General features: G+C 46.7%; 1 protein-coding gene and 1 long non-coding RNA gene across 8 annotated transcripts in view; both read left to right on the top strand.

Moving 5' to 3' along the window:
- LOC126917391 (uncharacterized) overlaps nucleotides 1–20,366 on the top strand; it is an 88,280-nt gene that overhangs the window by 44,663 nt on the left and 23,251 nt on the right. For 4 of the 7 annotated variants that reach the window (XM_050724198.1, XM_050724199.1, XM_050724196.1 and 1 more), the window contains exons 2-4: nucleotides 4,317–4,518; nucleotides 7,593–7,736; nucleotides 9,646–14,194. In XM_050724198.1, the coding sequence (XP_050580155.1) occupies nucleotides 4,325–4,518; nucleotides 7,593–7,736; nucleotides 9,646–11,602 (2,295 nt within the window). In that variant the 5' untranslated portion in view covers nucleotides 4,317–4,324 and the 3' untranslated portion in view covers nucleotides 11,603–14,194. Of the gene's footprint in view, nucleotides 1–2,026; nucleotides 2,140–4,316; nucleotides 4,519–7,592; nucleotides 7,737–9,645; nucleotides 14,195–14,217; nucleotides 15,021–20,366 lie in introns of those variants that run through there. The other 3 variants (XR_007710926.1, XM_050724200.1, XM_050724202.1) reach the window with 3 other exon arrangements.
- The window catches only part of LOC126917423 (uncharacterized), a 43,432-nt gene that overhangs the window by 19,538 nt on the left and 3,528 nt on the right, over nucleotides 1–20,366 (top strand). The window lies entirely within an intron of this gene.

Here is a 20,366-nt window from a genome sequence, read left to right as displayed (position 1 = left end):
CGGGCCAGTGGATCACGGTCCGTCGAAATTGTTCGATTTCGCTCTTCCTCCAGCGTCCTGTCGCGCCTCAAAGTTTCCAGATCAACGACAGGTTTGTCGTCGCGTGCGTCGTAACGCGAGTTTCGCGTTTAAATCGTCGTGGAGCGTCGTTCCGGGTAAAAGGCGATTTTCCACCTCAACGACGATAACCGGCGAGATGATCGGAGGAGGGAAAAGGTTTCTCGCGGTTCCTTCGCCGTCACCGCGTCGCCTTGACATATTCCTCCGCGTTACAGCCGACTTATCGTTTTTAACCTACTTGCGTCCTTGCCAATTAGAGAGCAAACGCATGCTCGATCGCGTGCGAGTACTCGCCACTAATCGTTGTCCACTTGTTGCCCGTGTAATCGCGTACGGTCGTCGCGTGTCACGGGTATTGCGAAAAAATCAGTCGCCTCTGACATTCGCGCCACGATCGTTACGCGATCCAATTATCCACACGTTGCGGAAAGCCGCGATCGGTTAATCGCCAAAAGTCACCGACGATCCCATCGGTCTAACGCGATTACCACGCGGTCGGATATTTAAACGTCGTTGGAATATCGCGACGAACGATATCGTGCGTTTCCGTTCGAACAGTTGGTTGCTGGTGATTTACACCGACGCTACGCGCGCTTCTACGTGCCACGGTGCGGCATAGACGCGCGTTGCCGAACATAGATCAGGGGATTCCGCGATAATTTCGCTTGGGAAACGATACTATGGAAAATTTGGCGCGCGGTGGAACGATGTTCCGTGTGAAACGAGCGTGACCGGCGCGTCGTAGCGTGGCGAGTTAGTTAGCGCGAGCATAAATGGATACCGAAGTTAGGGAGCAGAAGGCAGAGGCGAGGAAACATCGGCGTATATCAGCGACCGGGCAAACGAAAGTGTCTCAACCGGCTTAGTCGTAAAGATACACCGCACAGCGGGCCCGTCATCCATAATCCCAAATATGGAGTGAGAAATTTGAGAGAACCGAAAATAGTGGCGCTACGCCAACCGCTAAAAATAGCCAAAAAATAAATTGTAGTTACGCGGCCGCCTGCATCATTCTATAACTGGTCTTCAATGAATCGGGCCACCTCCCGCACACGCCGTTATTAATACACCATCACACAGACACGCCGGTCGGTAAGCTACGTTGCTCCCGTTTTTGGCCTGCGTTTTAGCGCGGTAAATCGTTCGAAAGCCGAATCTAGGGATCGTTTTACCGAGACCGACCGTACACGATACGACGTTGCCATCGAATTTCACGTTTCGTAGGTGCGTGCACGACTGGAGCGACGTTTGGTCGTCGTTGACGTCGGTCGACACCTAGGTCGAGGCGCAACTTCGCTTCGATCGATCTAGCTAGCGCGACGCTCTCCGTGCCGTTTAATTTTAAATGACACGTGTCCGGGGTTATTAGAACTTTTGCCGCACGTGCTGCGAACGAATTAACCGCGTTTCGCTGCGTTTTCGCTGCTGCGATTAGCTGTGATCGATCGATATCGTTTCACCTTCACCGTACGGTGCTCGAACGTTCGCTTTGCTTTCGAGACGTCGTTGCCAGAATAGCTTTTATTCCTTTGAATCGACAGAGAAACGTCGTTCTACGTTACTCCGTGTGTATCGCGATCGCAGTATTTTCAAATTTGGGAAACATTCGCCAAAATTTGCATCGATATCGCGCGCTTACGAGGCGCTTACCACTTCGCGCTCCGTCAAAGACACGCGACGCGATCGACGTTTTCCCCGATAAGAAACGAAAAGCGAGAGAACGCTGCTAGAAACCTAGACGAATTTACGAACGTTCGTGGTCTTTGCCCGTCGAAAACTTTTTGACTCTCGACGAGCAAACCTTTTACAAGCGCGTTGCAAAAGATCAACGACAAACATACGTACAAAGACGAAACGGCGGATTCGAAATCTTCGATTCGAATTGGTCGTCGCTCGCCATGATTCGACCACGACTACACCGATGTCTGGGAACGAAGATGGTATAGGAAGGTAAGGCGTGAAACCCGATCGACTAAGGCCAAGTACGGAGCAAGAGTCGCGGGTGTTGGGTAGAACCGTACGCGTGTCTGTTTCTATTTTCGAGCAGGAATATTTTTATCCTACGGTGCTGCAAACTCAGTATGTACAATACGCTTCTTCATCTCTGCGATTCCACACGCCGGCCTCTCCGTTCTTTCTCTTTTTCTGCTTCTCGTTTCCGCTCTTGTCTACGAGCTAGTCGCGTCCCTTTTTCCTTCGTATCGTTCCGTCGCCGCACCTTTTTCTTCCTTTAGTCGACCGTCCTTTTCGATCCGGTAGCTCAGACACGCGTCATTCTCCCTGGCTCTTCGGATATATCAGCTTGTCCGAAAAGTTTCTTTCGTTTTACCACGAAATAATAGACGCTTTTCGTTTTATATTATTTTCTCCAATTACGTATCGTTCGTTTTGTTCCGTCGAGATAAACACAGCGACGTTTCACAGACTTGGTTTCGCGTTTGCGCGAAGATGCGCTGTTGTAAAAAACACGTTTGCGAAGGAAAAACACTTTCCGGACAACCTAATATATATGTATACGTGATAAATATCATCGATCGAACGTTATCGTCTTTGTCGTTAAATTTGTCCCGCCACGAACAAATCGATGGATCGCGTCGCGGGCGTATTCGGTTGGCAAATAAGTGATTTTATCATTACCACCTAATGACAAAATCCGCAATCACTTAGTCGCCAAGCCGATATTACCAGAAATATCGCGAACCGGTGCTTTCGAATCGCGAGAGACTCGATCGCGTTGCTTCCCATTCGCGACGATTTTTCACGACGATTCGCGATCTTTCCGCATCGCTGTCGGTTGTCGCGGAGCTTTCAACGACGTTCCAGCTTCCTTCCGGTCGTAGCAACCAGATCGGATCGGCGACTACTCGACGAACAAGCGCTTTATTCGAATAAAACTGACTTTTCTGCAGGGAGTACCGAGCCTTTTCCGGCTGACGATATAGTCGCAGCTTTCTACGCTACGTGACCGAGCTTTTCGCGCACCGACGATAGGTGAAAGCGATTTTATCTTCACCTCGTAGTCGCGTCTTCTTTCGATAGCGTGGTTTTCGCCAAGGCTGATTTTTGCGCGTAAGCGCGTCGTCCTCTGATTGCCGTACGTATTATTACGCGCGAAGAACGCGCTTAGACCGAGCACTATATTTATACGTGCGTGGCGGGGCGGATCGACGTTTCGATGAGCTTAAAGGAACGTTACGAGGAATTATACGCGACAGGTGTGTGCGTAGAGGCGAGTCGAAGAACATTCCTAAACCTATCCGTCGCGTAATACACGGCAGCTGCGCGTTTTCCTTTTATTCGATTTCGAAGCCTTGGACGCGTCTGCGTGCCCACACGCGGCCCAACTATGCCGCAACACCCCACGCGATTCCCCTCGCGATTCGCATGTGGGCATTTGTTTAGTTTCTTCCATTTCTCACGCCTGCTCCGCTCTACGTCTACGTGCAAATCTACGTCTGCTCCTGTCGTCGCGTGCAAACGCCGCACCAGCATTTACGGTGAATCCAACGATGTTTCGTTAATACCAGAGGCTTATGAATATTCCGCGATATCCAGGCTGCATCGTAAAAGTCGATGCGACGGATGCCCACGCGCAATTTTTCCTTTCGACCCGTGCGCGTACCACTTGGCAGCGATACGACCAGACGAAAAGTCGAAATTCGTCGTACGCGTCCCATTTTTCTTATTTCTCGCGGCAAACGGGAATTATCGATGGATCACGCGGATGTTTGCGCGAGTCGAAAGTTGCACGAATAGGGTAGAACCGAAGCGGAGATTCCCTCGCGTATCTATCCATATAACATCGCAATTATCGTAATTTCACATCGCGCGCGTTGCATTTTTCCAGTTTGCAAATTGCCCTAAACTCGCCGAGATCGTCGATTCTTTGGATCGTCCGAGTATCGACTCGATAGACGTTCGTACGGAACGTAACGCTCGCGTCTCTCTGCCACCTGCTTTCCATCGGATCGTATCGACGAGGATATCTTTAGAATTATCAAACAGTTCTCTGCGCGAGATATAGCGATCTGTCGAACGCTTGGTACGAACCAACCGATCGTAGAATCCGATTCACTGATTTCAAATTTAACCGATTTAAAAAGCGGGAAGGAGGGTGAAAAGAAGAGGAGACTAAGCGAGAGACAGAGAGAAAGAGAGGAAGACAGAACGACCGACGTTGTTCGTTCCTGACGCGACAAATCGAAACGCGAAAAATCGCTGGATCTCGACGTAACCAAGTACGTTTCGCGTTGCAGGGGGCACTATGCAGACCGAGGAAATCGTGTCTCGCGCGCAATCTACTGGTATAGACGGTTGCCCCACGGACGACGCTTCTCTGCACCATCATCCGCATCGTTCGTCGCGTGTAAAGTGTCCGCTGCCACCTCTGCTTCACATGGCGGTCAAGCAGGAGCCACAGGAGGAGGAGGAACGAAGTCGTGACACGAATGCGTTGAGGTGAGCCTACGGTTTATGTCGATCGAAGCTTTTCCACTCGGTCCATACTGTCTCCTCTTTATCCAACGTTTTTCCTCGTAATTTCCCTCGTAAATTTAATCCTTGGATCCTTGGATCGCGTTCTTTTATTTTTCAACTAATTTTCAATACAAATCGCGCGCGTTTCCGTTCGTCGGCTATTTTTGTTTTTCTTTTTTTTTTTCTTTTTTCTTTTTGTCGACGCTGCGTAGCCTGATGACTGAAATTAGCATTCCACGAGCGAGATAAACGCTCGTGCCGACAGCCCGATGTGTTATTATCGTATCGTACGTAAATCATATAAGAAAGGCATTAGTTATTATTATTATTGTTATTATGGCGCGTTGCGCATCGTAACGAGATGAATATATCTCGTCAGCGAAATGAAATAATACACCGAAAAGGTTATTATTACGCGAAACGTATGTGTATACATACAGACGGTGTAGGTTTTCGGGTCGGTGGACGTTCCGCTGGCGTTTACGAGCGACAGATTATTTTTTTAATGGAGTATAGCAAGTACGATCGCCTTCGAGTCGCGTAAAAGTAATTTATGCACTTGAGGATGGTTCGGAAAACGGCTGGGTCGATTCGCACCACGCGAATGTGTATACACGTGTATGAATATGTACATACGTACATGTAGATCACGTTCCATCGTACGTACGTCTAATCGATTGTAATAATTTTATAATTTACTTTCCACTACCTTCGAGTCCAAACTTCTTCCCCGTCTCTTCGTTATCGATTACAAAACGATCGGAAAGGAGAAAAAAAAATGTATCGGTTCGGTCAAACGTTCGAGTTTTGAAACAACCGAGATGCAGTGGCTTATAAAAGTATTCGAATGTTTACACTTAGAAATTTTAATTAATTAAACGAGTTGTGCTAAACTGATTCGTTAAAACAATTTGGTATCTATAGCGAGGGGAAAAGTATGAAAATTACATCGGTAAAATTTGGAAACGATCGAACAATATAGACAGGAGTTATGATACATTTACTAGAAATATTCATGGCAAGTGGCTCATAAAAGTATTCGAATGCTTACACTTAGAAATTTTAATTAATTAAACGAGGTGTGCTAAACTGATTCGTTAAAATAATTTGGTATCTATAGCGTGGGAAAAGTATGAAAATTACATTGGTAAAATTTGAAAACGATCGAACAATATAGACAGGAGTTATGATACATTTATTAGAAATATTCATGATAAGTGTCTCATAAAAGTATTCGACTTACACTTAGAAATTTCAATTAATAAAGCGAGGTTTGCTAAACTAATTTGTTCGAACAATTTGGTATCTATAGCGAGGGGAAAGTATGAAAATTACATCGGTAAAATTTGGAAACGATCGAATAATATAGACAGGAGTTACGATACATTTATTGGAAACATTCATTATATATGTCTCGCAAAAATATTAAACGCTGTAACATTGTTGATAGTTTTTCATCTTTCTTTACAGCGAATGTAAACATCACTGGTAAATGAAAATGTTCGCTTGATGTTAGGATATCGTTTCAGTAACAGTAACGTAAAAATGTGCACGATAGTATTTAAAATGAATACGAAAAAGTGTGAAAGAGAAGCGTGAAAGAGAAATAATATTACTATTAGATATACATTACGATTATTATTTACATATACGTCACGAATATTCCGATTACATATAACGAGATTGCCGGAATTGTAAACAAAAGTAAGTCCACAACAATTGCATATATGTAGCGTTCAAATACTTTTGTCAGTCACTTAGAATGCCTGTTTCTAATAAATGTATCATAACTCGTATCTACGTTGTTCAATCCTTTTCAAATTTTACTCGCGTAATCTTAAGACTCCCATCTTCCTATCGATATCTGCTTGTCTAAACAAATTACTTTAATTCACATTATTTCAGTCGTCCAATTTCGCATATGTAAGCGTTCAAATACTTTCGTCAGTCACTTACAATGCTTGTTTAAGCTCATAAATGTACCATAACTCCTACCTACGTTGTTCCATCCTTTTCAAATTTTACTCGCATAATCTTAACACGTTCATCTTCCTATTGACATCTATCTCTCTAAACAAATTACTTTAGTTCACATTATTTCGGCCATCCAATTTCGCATATGTAAGCGTAGGATACTTTCGTCAATCACTTACAATGCGTGTTTCTAGTAAATGTATCATCTCACATAATCTTAAGACTTCCATCTTCCTATTGATATTTTCTTGTCTAAACAAATTACTTTATTTCACATTATTTCGGCCATCCAATTTCGCATATGTAAGCGTAGGAATACTTTCGTCAATCACTTACAATACGTGTTTCTAGTAAATGTATCATCTCACATAATCTTAAGACTTCCATCTTCCTATTCGCATCTGCTTCTCCAAACAAATTACTTTAACGTACATTATTTCGGCCATCCAATTTCGCATATGTAAGTGTTCAAATACTTTCGTCGGTCACTTACAATGCTTGTTTAAGCTCATAAATGTACCATAACTCCTACCTACGTTGTTCGATCCTTTGCAAATTTTACTCGCATAATCTTAACACTTCCATCTTCCTATCGACATCTGCTTGTCTAAGCAAATTACTTTAATTCACATTGTTTCGGTCATTCAATTTCGCACACCTAAGCGTTCGAATAATTTCGTCAGCCACTGTACGTCTATCGGTGTTATCGTCTCGTGTCGACACGAGTTTTATATATCGTTCAATTTCTACGTGGGTAAATTGGAAAGGAAGGTCGTAAAGATACTTTATTTTCTCTATCGAAAGTTCGCGAAGAAACGAAAGTTTCGGAAAGGTCGTAGGTGTTTTTCGATTCTTCCACGTGATTTATGTACGACGTTTTACGAATGTTTACGTCGCGCAGAAAATTCCTTTTTCTTTCGAGACATATACATACGTTCATCGAGTAACAACTTTCACCCGATCCACGCGCTTAGGTATCCGCGTTTACTTTATTCGTATTTTTATCGACGAACGTGAAGTACGAAAGCTTCGTTCCGTTTTCTTCGCTCGTCGCGACACACAGCTAATGGAAAATTCGATAGTCCTCAAGTAGATGCAGACGTTTCGCCGACGTCCGTCGATGGCAAACACGGACATGGACACGAAACCAGCCATCATCAGATTCAAGAACTGGAGGAAAGCGCAGGACAGACTGTTACGGATCTCAATAGCCGAGGAAGGCCGAGGTAAATCGTCGTTTTAATCGCTTTTTATTCGCGCCAGATACTTTGCGAGGTCGAAAATCGAGTTGGTACGGTTTACGCTCATTGTCCTATGCGAATATATTAGGTTGTCCGAGAAGTTTCTTTCGTTTTATAAGAAAATAATAGACGCACGATGTTTTTTTATTTTATATTAGTTCGTTGAATTATGCACGAACGTAATAATAGAAACGGGACGAAATGGATCATAGTTAATTCAATAAAGTAATATAAAACGGAAATTGTCGTTCGTCTATGTTATTAGACGTATAAAGAGAGAAAACGCGTGGATAAAGTGTAAGGTAGAAAATATATATTTAACAGAGAAGTGTAATAATAAGTAGGAATACGATTTGAGCTGGTCCAGATCCGCACGCTAGCAGCGTTACCTTATAACTGAAAAACCCCGAAGTCAACGTCGCCTGTCTATTGTTTATGGTCTGTCTTCATACCAGTCTTTCGTCTATACGCTGTCGATGGCTTCGGCGCTTGAGAAAACTAAAAAGACCAGATTTAAAGTTTTCGTAGAAGTGGTGACCACTTCAACGGTCCATTATCACCTTATGAAACGAAAGAAACTTTTCGGACGACCTAATACATAATTAAAAAACAAAAAAAAACTTTCCTTCGCGCTTAGTTTCGATCGATTTTACCAATAATTGGTTGGCAACTAAGTGATTGCGGATTGTGTCATTAGATGGTATTGACAATAATACAAACTTGCTAATTATTCCGATAATCGCGTTAGTAATCGATCAATTTGGACGGAAAGAAAATTTAGTAACCTCTTTTTATTTTACTCGCCACCCATAAATTGACTCTGAGAACAGATATGGAAATCATCGTTTGCTCGAAATACGAGTTTTGCGTATGAAATAATTGGTTGACAATTCGTTAACAAATCACGAACGTTCGCGCGTTTACGGGAAATTTAAAAAGATATCGTTGATGCTGTATATACTCGAAAGCTAAAACAGCTGCCAAAAAGCCAGGTGACAACGATAATCAGCGATGGTAGCAACGCGGAAACTCTCTCGGCCCGAGTTACCCGTGCGTTTTCCTCGAGAAACGATTTTTCCGTTATCTCGCTGAAAGCGTACGCGCCTACAGCCTCGAGGCCTCGTCGGACGCGCACGGTGAAACCCTTTTAACGATCATTTTCGCGTAAAACTCGCGGCGCTGGCAACGAAACAGTCGCTTTTAAATAAGCGGCAAAAAGGACTCTTCGCCGGGAGAAACTGGTTCGTTCCGCGTGTCTCGCGGACTCTTGCGCGGACGAGAAAAAAGCGAACTTGTTTGGTACGTCGCTGAAACGCCGCGAGTCGATTACCGTTATTGAATTTCATTAAACGCGTGGCGCGCTAGAGCCACCGGTGGAAGAGAAGCGCGGGGCACGTTCTCTCTCTATGCATAATACGCCTGTAAGGTGGCACGCAGCCGTTTGTATAAATCGCCGTCCCAAGGTGTGGTTCGGAATGCAGTTAGGTGGAAAAGAACGTTAACGAAAGGCCCGTATCGCCGATGTAATTATCGGCGTCGAGCATCCGATTTCCATACGTTTCTCTACGAGCCACATCCGCAACGCCTAACGAGAAATTAATTACGAATCGATTAGCGGGTAGAATCGCGAACGCGGAGGGATGTCGTCGAATCGCGGCGAATTTCGTAGAATCCGTGGCGGAGAAGAATCGCGCGGAGAGAAAGGGACGCGGTCGAGGAGAAAATTATCTTCTCTTTGCTTTTCTCCGTATCGCGAGTTACGAGCCGCAGGGCGATCGGACGTTATCGGCCGACGACTGAGAGCCCGTCCGTTCGAGTAGTTGAAAAAAGTAGTCGACGGAGAAAGAGCGAGCGAATCTGTTAAAAACGAACGGACCGTCGATATCTGTTGCAGCCGAGGCCGCAGGAAGTCGCGATGGAAGCTCAAGTTTCATCACCAGGCGCTGCCCCCGGAGTACCTTGACCACTACGAGGCGTCCCTTGCTCAAGAGGCTTTAAACTCATCGCCGACGCGGCTAACGGAACCGACGATTCCGAGCCCGGCGCCAACCAGCTCCACCTCGACGCCGAGTCCCATCGCCGACGTGCACGGCTGGCTGCAGCGGATCGCCGCGATGCAACAAGAGCTGTGTCCGCGGATCTCGTCGTCGCAATGCTCGCCCGTAAATTCGTGCCAAGCGTCGGGCTCCAGGAGGTCCGTGATCACGTCCACCTCCACGCACGCGTTGAACACGGGCCACCATAATCATAACCACGGTCACGGTCAGCAGCAACAGCCGCTGTCTCAAGGATCCGGCAGGCCGCCGATGAAATACTCGGATCTGCCTTACATGGGCGAGATCACGCTGGACAACAGCAAGCCGCGACGCGGTAGGAAACCGAAGAAAGCCGACATTTGCCATTTAATCTACAAGAATTACGGCACCATACTACCCGGCACTCCTGGCCACGAGGAGAGAAGGCTGTCGCCGAGGGACAAGCTGGACTGCCGCGAGAGGATCTCGCCGCAGATGCCGTTCCAACGAACCGACGTTCAGAATAGAATCAGTAGCTTGTTGGAGAAACGATTGACGCAGGAGTCTCGACGAAGCTTCGGCGCGATGGAAAACTCGAGGGAGCAGGACGAGCCGTTGAATCTCTGTATCAGAGACTTGAATCAGCTGAAAATCAGGCTACTAAGAAAACACGGCAACGTGTACGAGTCTGGGCAGGTGAAGAGCGAGACGTCCAGCGACGGAGAGGAGATCGAGTGTATAGGCGCCACGTTCCCTTCGGAACCGGGCTACCGTTCGCTGGATCATCTCGGTCATACCACCGGCAACAACGTGAATCACAACAACAACAACAACGTGATCGAGCCGGTGTTGGGTGGCAATCCCGGATTCGTGTACTGGCCGAACGCCGGAGTCTTTATCCATCCGATGGCGTTGCAATCGCAGCTACTCTACTACCAAAAAATGGCACAGAACGACAAATGTTATCCCCGAGGTTTGGACCAACATCCGAAGGAGCAGAAGATCGTCCCTAAATCGATATACTCCATGATGGAGACGAAGAGTCCGCCTCTGTTGCCAGCCACGGTCCAACCGGCCTCTCAAACGTCCTCCGTGCCGCCTCCTGTCTCGCCCAGGCCGAAGAGGAACGCGTCCGTGGTTCAGGCTCAGGGACAGCCGACGAAGAGGAAACGATCCGCCATATTCATCCCGCCCATGCCATCGGAGAACAACAACAATCCAGCGACGGAAGTGAGCATATGCAAATTTAAATTCACCGGAGGTGCGAAGCCCAGTCTACAGGAGAAGAAGAGCCTGTCGGTGGATTCAGGCGGCAACTTTAGATACTACAGCGGCACCGGGGACAAGAGTATGCGCGGCTACGAGTTCTTTCCGCGAGAAGCGCTTCAACAGTCGGCAGGGCAATCGGGTTCGTCGACGGGAGCTTTTCTCAACGCCGCCGGCGAGAGGATTCAGCCGACAGCCTGCCAGAGGAGCGGCAATCAGGAAGAAGGTCGTCGCAAGAGGAAGACTCGAAAGTCCCTTCAGAGGGAGAAGCTGGAGCAAACGTTCAAGGAGAAAGGATTTCTCATACAGACGCAGCAGCTGGAGTCCGCCGAGGGCGCTACCTACTGCAAGTTCCGGCAGCTTAGGAAATTCACCAGGTATCTGTTTAGAAGCTGGAAGGACTACCTGCCGGGGAATGTGCGCGAGCTGACGGGCGCTCCGGACAACGAAATGGCCGACGGAGACGCGGAGAGCGACACGAACGTGTTACCGTCGCCGGTCCCTCGTGCCAATATGGTGGACGTTCCGGCTGGCTTCGTCGACGAGCATCGCGCTCTGCCACTGACGTGAAACGTTGAAATTGCTGCCAGAGGCGGTCGGACGATTCCAACTTGACGCTACCTTTGCCACTCTGCGGAGTAGGCGCGCGACGCTTCCTGACATCCAGCGGATATCGATCGGTTCGACGATCGTTCTTTTTCTTGCCAGTGCTCGAAGCGAAGAACGGCCAGCATATTGTACGTAGATTTCGAAGGACGACGGTACAGTGATTCTGCGGCGATCGATCTCGATGAAAAGAACGGCCAAATAGTCGAGAGGAGTTCTTCCTCCAAGCGAGTTTCGTATGTCCGTGTTTCGTATCCGACGATCGCGAAAATTATCAGCTAACGAAACGAAACTTTGGTAAACGATAAACTGCGTATCGTAGGACGATATTCCTTAAGCCGTGAAAAATGTAACGATACGTTGCCGATGAGCTTTGGCTGACGGAAACGTAACGGGAATTAAAAACGGAAGAAACGTTTAGTTTCCAAGGAGGAATCGCTTTTCGAAATTAACGGATAAGAAAACGCCTGAGATTGTAAAACGCGATTGTTAAATCTACTCGAAGCAGGTGGACGTTGCTGGTCGCCTCGTCCATCGAGTTTGTTGGTTCAGCGACGTCCGCTTTTCACGATTTTCTAGCCATTCGTCGATCGCGCGTCACTCTGTATCGCGATGCCTGTTACGAGTCTCGATCGTTGTTGCTAACCGTTTAACTGTTGTTAAACTGCCTTGTTACGGTATTTTTGAGAAACCTAATTAGCGCAACGTAAAAGTAGCCAATCGATTAGGGCGTAGAGCGCAGTTTTAACGCGTTAACCTGTTACGCGATTCTCCTAATAATTCGTGTTTTCGATGTTTATCCGCCTTTTGCTCGATCGTGTTTATTTCAAATTATCTAAAAATCATCGCCAAATCTGGTCGATTCTTCGATGGATCGTCAAATCGAGAACGCGGTCGCGTACGTTCGCAATATTCGAAAGACTCGGTCGACGTCGTTTCTCCTTTATCGAATTTATGATCTTGGCCGAAGAAGTTGCCGATTAAGAAGCGTAACGCAGCGAACGAGGTAACAGGTTAAACGCGAGAGACAATCGCGTAGCTTTCGCTGTGCGCTCGCGATCAACCACGGCTGACCGTTAACGTCACGACGGTTCGGTATCGAGACTTTACAACGCGTGTAAAATACGACGCGCATCGTGCACGTCGCGTTCTTCCGACAAATCGAAAAACAGCCGCTCGAGACGGTGGCCGTTGAGAACTTCTTTTATCGAACTTTCCCTTCGTATCTTGTTCTTATCGACGTACGCGCGCGTTGCTAAATATCGCGCACGGATTTCGAGATTTCGTCGCTACCGTCTTGCGCCAAGGCGGAGAGAAAGAGCGGGAGCGCAAGAGAGAAGAGACAGCGGCGTGGTATCGTCGCGTAACGTGATTTAATAATAATGTTAATTCGATCGTAGCTCGTGCCAAAGATGGGAGACTGGAATGTACATAGCGCTGAAAGAACGTGTTTGTCGTAGTTAACCAAAGAGCGTGGTTTCGTGCTCGCCGATTAAAAGCGGATACGGATGTAATCTTCGCGTTAAGAAACGAGAGGCGTGACGCGATAAATTCAGCTTTCTAGCTGGCCCGACCATGGCCGAGGCGAGACTTTCTTCGGCTTTCGATTTTGCGATACGTTTCGCGAGGCTTGTCCGCTTCCAGGAACAGACAGCAAGAACGAGAGGCAACGAGATCGGGCAAAGAAGAGAATACGTAGGTTGAGAGAGAGCGAGACTCGGCATGGGGAATAATCTCGAAGGAGGAAACGGAATAACGAGAAGAGAGCGACAGAAGAGGAAACGGCAAAGCCCGTTCTAACTATACGATTATCGTGATTATTTTTTAATCGTAAATTACTCGCCAATCTTATTTAATAACGCCTAACGAAATCTAGTCTTATTTATACTCTTTGTTAAATCAAAAGCCGTGTTTTTTCTTTATTATTATTATTATTATTATTATTATTATTATTATTATTATTATTATATGATTATTATTATTATTATTATAATTATTATAATAGATGACGGTTTATTTATACATGTACATACATAGTCGTACATAGTTTATGTCGGTGAGTGGCGTTTATGAAGATGTAATCGAATGGAAGAAAACGCGTAAACGTTGGTGGAAACACGTGATCGAATGCGTCGATCGAAAGGACGGAGATCGTCGCGTTGGCGCCTCGTACACGTCCGACGAAAACGATAGGAGAAGGTTTGAAACGAGAATGAGAAACGATCGTACCTGAGACTCGCGGCGCCTCCTTCGATGGGACGTGCTTTCGTCGACTTTTCGCTTTCACGATGCCCCGTTTGCGGATGCCCGGCGTGCTCGTAGCGATTTGACGAGTTCGTAAACGCGCCGATGGATCTCCGTCGTTGGAGGAGAAACTGCGCGTTGAAAACAACGACGACGATAAGCGACGGAACGAGGGAAAATGCAACAGGAACCGTCCTATACCCGTGTCGTTATTGTCCTGTGCAGCGACAAGCAAAACTATTTTGTACGTATTGCCGATAGCGAGGAGATCGGTTCTTATAATCTGTAATAATAAAACGTAATCGTCACTGATCTTTCCGCTTGTTGATTTTTAGCAACGACAGCTTGAACGGATGGACGTGCTACTCCTCTCCAACGATTTGCACGTTGTTCAGTTTGCGTCTCGTTACTCTCGCGCGTGCTTCTGCCTTTCTCCAACGTGTGTCATCTTCTACCGTAAAAAGGACGATCTGTAAAAAAGGCGAGAAATTTGTTCGATTAAACGAAGGAAGATGCGTAGGGTCGAACACGTTGGGAGGAGAAGAGTCGCGAGCGCAGAAGATTGACGTTATAAATCTGTTCATTTTATCTTCAACGTACGTGTATTTATTTGTTGATTTACTACGATTATCTTCTTCTTCTTCTTCTTCGTTCTGACACTCGTCGACGACCCGTTGGTATTCGAAACTAGCTGCAAAGTAATTGCCACGTTAGCACTTTACCATCTATTTCTTCATCGGTGCACGAAGTTCCAGCCATAAATTCACGCGGCGTAAATTTTCAATTTTCAAGCCTTTAGTTACTCGTGCGCTCGACACCGAACATAGAAGGTCTTGGGAAAGATTCCCGTCGTGCGACGATCGTTGGAAAACTGTACATTAGACGTAGCACGTCTACGAAGCGCCAGGTAACTCATTTGCATCCAAGCGTTGATGATTACGCAATCGAACGACTGTCTTCTATCACCAAGCGTGGATTATTACGCGCGCTGCGACTGCTTTTTATCTCAGTCGTAAAGTATTTTTCAGATGCGAGAGATCGCTTTTGACCCGTTTGTCGGCATCTCGCCTATATCGGTTCATTATTTTCTAAACAAGCCTTACTTTCGTTGTGAAAATCTTTTCAACCGCCACTATGAGTAAGTACCGTCGATCTTAAGGAAACTTAACAAATTCAAATTTAAAAAATATCCAAATTTTACGATGTAAACTAAAGAGATGCGTCGCACGCTTATCTGAACGTACTCGAAGAGAAACGTTCTTTAAATGCCATATTTCAGATTTGCCATTACGTATCGACCATTTTAAAGAATTCCACGAGAAACAATATCGTTTAATTTCCATTTTAATCTAAATAATCTTTTTTAAATAAATGATTTTTACTTTTTCCCTCTGTTATAAAGAACGTAAGATGCGACGTTTGCGAGGTAACATTTTCTGCCAGTCGTTTTGAACAGTACGTTTTCGATAAACTCCATGAACAATTCGGATGTCATTTACTGCACCTACGAACGACCGCTGATGCCTTCAACTGTCCCCTTAACGCGTTGACTGCCTTGACACCCGTATTCGGGTGACGCTTATTTGACTACTCGCGAAGGATCATCGTAGGTATTTGAGAAGATATTCTAGAGGAAATAATAAAACTATCGAATTGTTATAAAAGTAATACGAAAATGGTTTATTAAACAAATCATTTACTCGCATTACTAAAATATCAGTGGAAATACTTAGAAGAGAACGCTTGGTACTGCGGCACGCGTAGTCTGAGGGAAATTTCAGTGAAAACTCGCGTGGCCTGACGGAGATTTCAGTGAAAATTCGCGTGGCCTGGCGGAGATTTCAGAAAAAACTTGCATGGCCTGACGGAGATTTCAGAGAAAACTCGCGTGGCCTGACGGAGATTTCAGTGAAAACTCGCGTGGCCTGATGTAGATTTCAGAGAAAACTCCCGTGGCCTGACGGAAATTTCAGTGAAAACTCGCGTGGCCTGACGGAGATTTCAGTGAAAACTCGCGTGGCCTGATGTAGATTTCAGAGAAAACTCCCGTAGCCTGACGGAAATTTCAGTGAAAACTCGCGTGGCCTGATGTAGATTTCAGAGAAAACTCCCGTGGCCTGACGGAAATTTCAGTGAAAACTCGCGTGGCCTGATGTAGATTTCAGTGAAAACTCGCGTGGCCTGACGGAGATTTCAGTGAAAACACGCGTGGCCTGATGTAGATTTCAGTGAAAACTCGCGTGGCCTGACGAAAATTCCAGAGAAAACTCGCGTGGCCTGACGAAAATTTCAGTGAAAACTCGCGTGGCCTGATGTAGATTTCAGTGAAAACTCGCGTGGCCTGACGGAGATTTCAGTGAAAACACGCATGGCAATCAACGTGTTAAGCAAGGCCATGATGCAAATGGGGTAAGAAGATGCTACCTTCTCACCTGGCGATGCGACTGTATCGTAATCGCGGTAATTCGATGCCGAGTATGTCGCCAACCCCGTAATACGTATTTGTATACGTATAAGTATTTGTTACGATTGTCGAAGATAATTGTCGGAGAGAAAGCTAATTAAACGTTCTCTGAACGATTCATTGATACATCGGCCGAGGATCCGTATACATCGCGACCACGATGCAGCTCGCTTGAACAGATAAGTATGTGTTACGTGTATTGTACACGCGTGCACGACGTATACACGCGGAGAGGGCACAAGGATGCGTGTGCAGTGTGCACGCACTGGCTGGTCTCAGCTCGATGCGTACAGCCAGCCATTCATGCATACGCCCATTCATACGTCTCTCCGGCTCACCTTGAACACTTTTTATCGTCGGTCGATGTGGAGACGTGGTTGCGGTGTGGCGCGGCGCGACGCGACGCGCTTCGGCGCTCCAACCGCGCGTCTTCGTACACAGACTCAAACTCGCGCATTTGCAAATTTTATGAACTCGTTGGACAAAGTCGTTACGCTTTGATTCGAATTTTCTTTCAGATCGGACGCTTCCAGCGGCGCGTTCGTCGAGACGATTTTCTCGAGACGAAACGTTTCGCTAAAAGACGATCGACGTGCGAAACTCGGAATGTTAATTTTGTTGATGCCAGAGTGGAACGTGGAGATTTAAAGATTCGACGATCTCAGCGATGAAAGTATAGAAATTGTCCGTTTGATTGAATTTTTGCCGCTTTAGAACCTAGCTCAGCTATAATTCTACGATATTTTCGTCTCGGAGGAGACGTAGCGATTCGTTCGCGAATTTTGTTTGTAGATATTTTTCCTAGCGACAGGATGCGACGATCGTCTTTCTCGTGCCACTTACATCGTATGCTTAGTTCACGAAGGAACACGAGGGAGAAAATTTGACGCGCAACTGCTCGAAGCGAAAAGGCGTCGTCGTCGTCGTCGTCGCCATTTCTCTTCGTGTCGTCGTTGCGGAGCGTGGCGCGCACAATGACTGCAGGTTTCCTAATACGGTCTCGTCGCGGAACTCGATGAAAAAAAGAGGAATTTTGGCCACCACCGGGGGCCTGGGAAGCAACGTCCCGCGTTAGATGCTGCCGGCACAGAAATTTAATAATCGACTACCGTTCTCTCTTCGTAACTTTGCCTTCCTCCGGCTACTCGAACGCGTATTATTTCTCTGCCAGCCGATCCTCCGCAGCCGGATTTTTCTTGCTTCTTAACAGAAAAGAGAAAACGATTCAGCTAGACGAATACTCGACCTTCGCATTTTTATTTAGCTGCGCTGCTGTAGCTCTTCGACGTTAAAAAATCTCTTCACCGTGTGGACAAAACCTGGAGAACGTGTTATCGCTACTCCTCGTTCCGATTTTACAACAAATTCCCTTCGTTCGTTAAAACGGGAGCAAAATTGAAACGTAAAAATACGCGCGAGGATCGTAGCAAAGACGAAGACTCGAGTTCGCTGAATCGATGCGAGAAAACGCGCGATAAAACGGCACGGAAGCAGCGGGAAGGAAATAATCGATAAGAAGAATAAAAGGAAACTCGTAGAAAGGAAGATGGCAAGATGAAGCGGAAGGCCGTGAAGCGAAAGTTATTGGATCGACGTGTCGATAAATCGTGGAAAGATCGCAGGAACGTTGGTTCGGTCGTGGAAACGGACGAATTTGCTTCGTCTTCTCTTCCCGCGAACGCGTGGAACTTTCAAAGATACGCGTTCTCCGAAATTCTGAGATCACGAGATACAAAGAGAAGAGAACCGGATACGCGTACTCGTTCTTCGCGTTTCCTCGCGTTCGGGTCGGCAAGTGCCTTATAGGGCAAAAAGATAAGAAGTTCGCGCGTCCAGTAAATCGGCGATTTAAGGCGAGTCGGTGGCCGCTCGGACGCCGAGGAGATTGCGAGCGCGGAATTGCATCGAGCGTGAAGCGTGAAGCGAGCAAGCAAGATCGGATAGAGCGGGCTGCTGCGGCCGGTTCGGTCGAAGAAAGACAGGTTCGCGGTGCACGGACAGGTTCGTTCGCGAAAAACTTCAATTTGTCTCGCACGCTCCCCTATCCCGCCGCCGGGATATCTCCGCCGACTTGGCTGGATAACGCGTGCGCGCACGCGCTCTTCCAACGAAACGAGATTGCCGCGCGTGTAGGAGTTAACGTTCTTTGGAATTACGAGTTTCTAAGGGAGTTTAATCGTCGGTTCGCTCGACGTTTGCGCCAGGTTCGCCGAGGGTGGCGAAAGAAATTTTATTTCCTCCGAGTACGAGTCTGTGCGGGAAGGTCGTAGGTCGCGAGGTAAATTATCGGCACGAATGAAACATTAGATTTCCGATTAAAGGTGAATTCGCCACCCTGTCGTTCACTCCAACGTTTATTACCAATGCGAAGTTCGTTTTATTTCGCTGAGAATACCACCGGACAACTCTCCAATCACGCTCGCCTCTGGAAAAACTGGCGAGTTTCACCTACGATACGTGGATTACGAGGGATGCGTGGCGCGTCTCGCCTAATTATCGGCAAGCGTCGATTCGCAGACTTTGTCTTAGTTTTGGCCAGGCGTTACGTAAACGTACCGAGGTGGTTGTTGGCGAAGGTCCCCGCGAGAATACTCTTGACGTTCAGTAAAAAAGGTTTAATAAGTTATTAACGATCAACAGTCAACGATTTACGATCAACAATTAACGATTAACGATCGAGAGTCGATAATCACGTATCTCGGCTTGTGTTTGCCTCGCTGTGACGCTAAACCTTTCGTACTTCGCAGCTCGGAGCGGAATGAATCTTTGCTTCGAAAGCAAACGCGTTCTTTTTTTCGTTGCCCCTAGAAATCCCCGCTACGTTTATTGGATGTCCGCGACAGTTGCCGCGTATGCATTCTTCCGAATATTCGGCGAAAGAACCGTAGACACGTCGGCCTTACGCTTCGAAGGTGTCGCGCTTCGTGGTCGAGTGCCGCCACAGAAAGACGTCGCTCTGTACTTTTGCTTTATATTTCCAAAGGGAATCGCGTCTTGTCTAAAATTGGACTTGCTCGTTTACCAACTAACGAGCTTTTTGGTGCCGCGACCGTACCCTAAATCTGCTTTTCTCCGATCATCGTCCGATCGCAAACTTTAAACCTCGCTTATCGTCCAGCTGGAACAACCGTAATCGAACAGAGTTTGCAGTCGTTAGCGGCGTATCCCGAACGCATTCTCCGTATTCATACTCCGTGTACGTGTCCGTTCTGCACCATAGACACGCTTGGTTTTTATACGGTGTCGGCGCAGCGAGTTCTCTGCAATTATATTCGTCCGAATGGCAGCCGAGTGCGCGCCACGAGGCGTGGGCGGAGTCAAGCGATTTTAAACAACTGCCTGTAGGCATTAATTAAAGGGAGCCAAGAGGCTCGTTGCCGATGCACGACGACTCCATACAAGGTGACTGGTCTTAATTTGGCATTGGCGAAATAGTAACACCGGTGCCGCTTAACGCGTACATTGTGCTGTCCGCCGCGACGTAGCCTACCCGGTAATTAATTAACCGTATTTCATCGAACGCTCGCATTTACGCGATCCAGCTTCCACTCGTTTGGCCATCGAACCCGTGGAATTATCGTCGCGTCGATCGAGAAACGCCCGTTTCGCGTTTTAAGCGTCTCGCGCGAGATCGACCTGTCGTTACAGGGCTACGGCGTTGCTTTTGCCAGGTGTTGGTAAATGCTAGTTTAGTTAGCCGATTTATCGAGTCGTTTGTACAGTCGTCTACGTTCGTACGCGAACATCCTGGCTCCTCTTACGCTTACGCGTACTGTGAAAAATATTATCCTAATTTCGCTCGTTCTTTTTCTACGCTATCGCGTCCACTTTGCTATTTGTGGTTATACGTTTTACTGTATTAGATATCCTAAAAAAGAAAAGAAGAAAGAGAAGTAAAAGGTCCGTCACGAACAACGATGCTCTGCCGCTGTCGTCGTTAACAATTTGACTGCCACGTTGGTCATTGCTGACCTGAGCGCTTGAATTTGTTACAATTGTACAAATTGTAGGAAAATTGAT

Source organism: Bombus affinis, chromosome 6 (genome assembly GCF_024516045.1).
Source record: "Bombus affinis isolate iyBomAffi1 chromosome 6, iyBomAffi1.2, whole genome shotgun sequence".
NCBI classification, from domain to species: Eukaryota; Metazoa; Arthropoda; class Insecta; order Hymenoptera; family Apidae; genus Bombus; species Bombus affinis.
The sequence above is the reverse complement of the archived record's forward strand: the minus strand, read 5'-3'. Positions and strand labels throughout refer to the sequence as shown.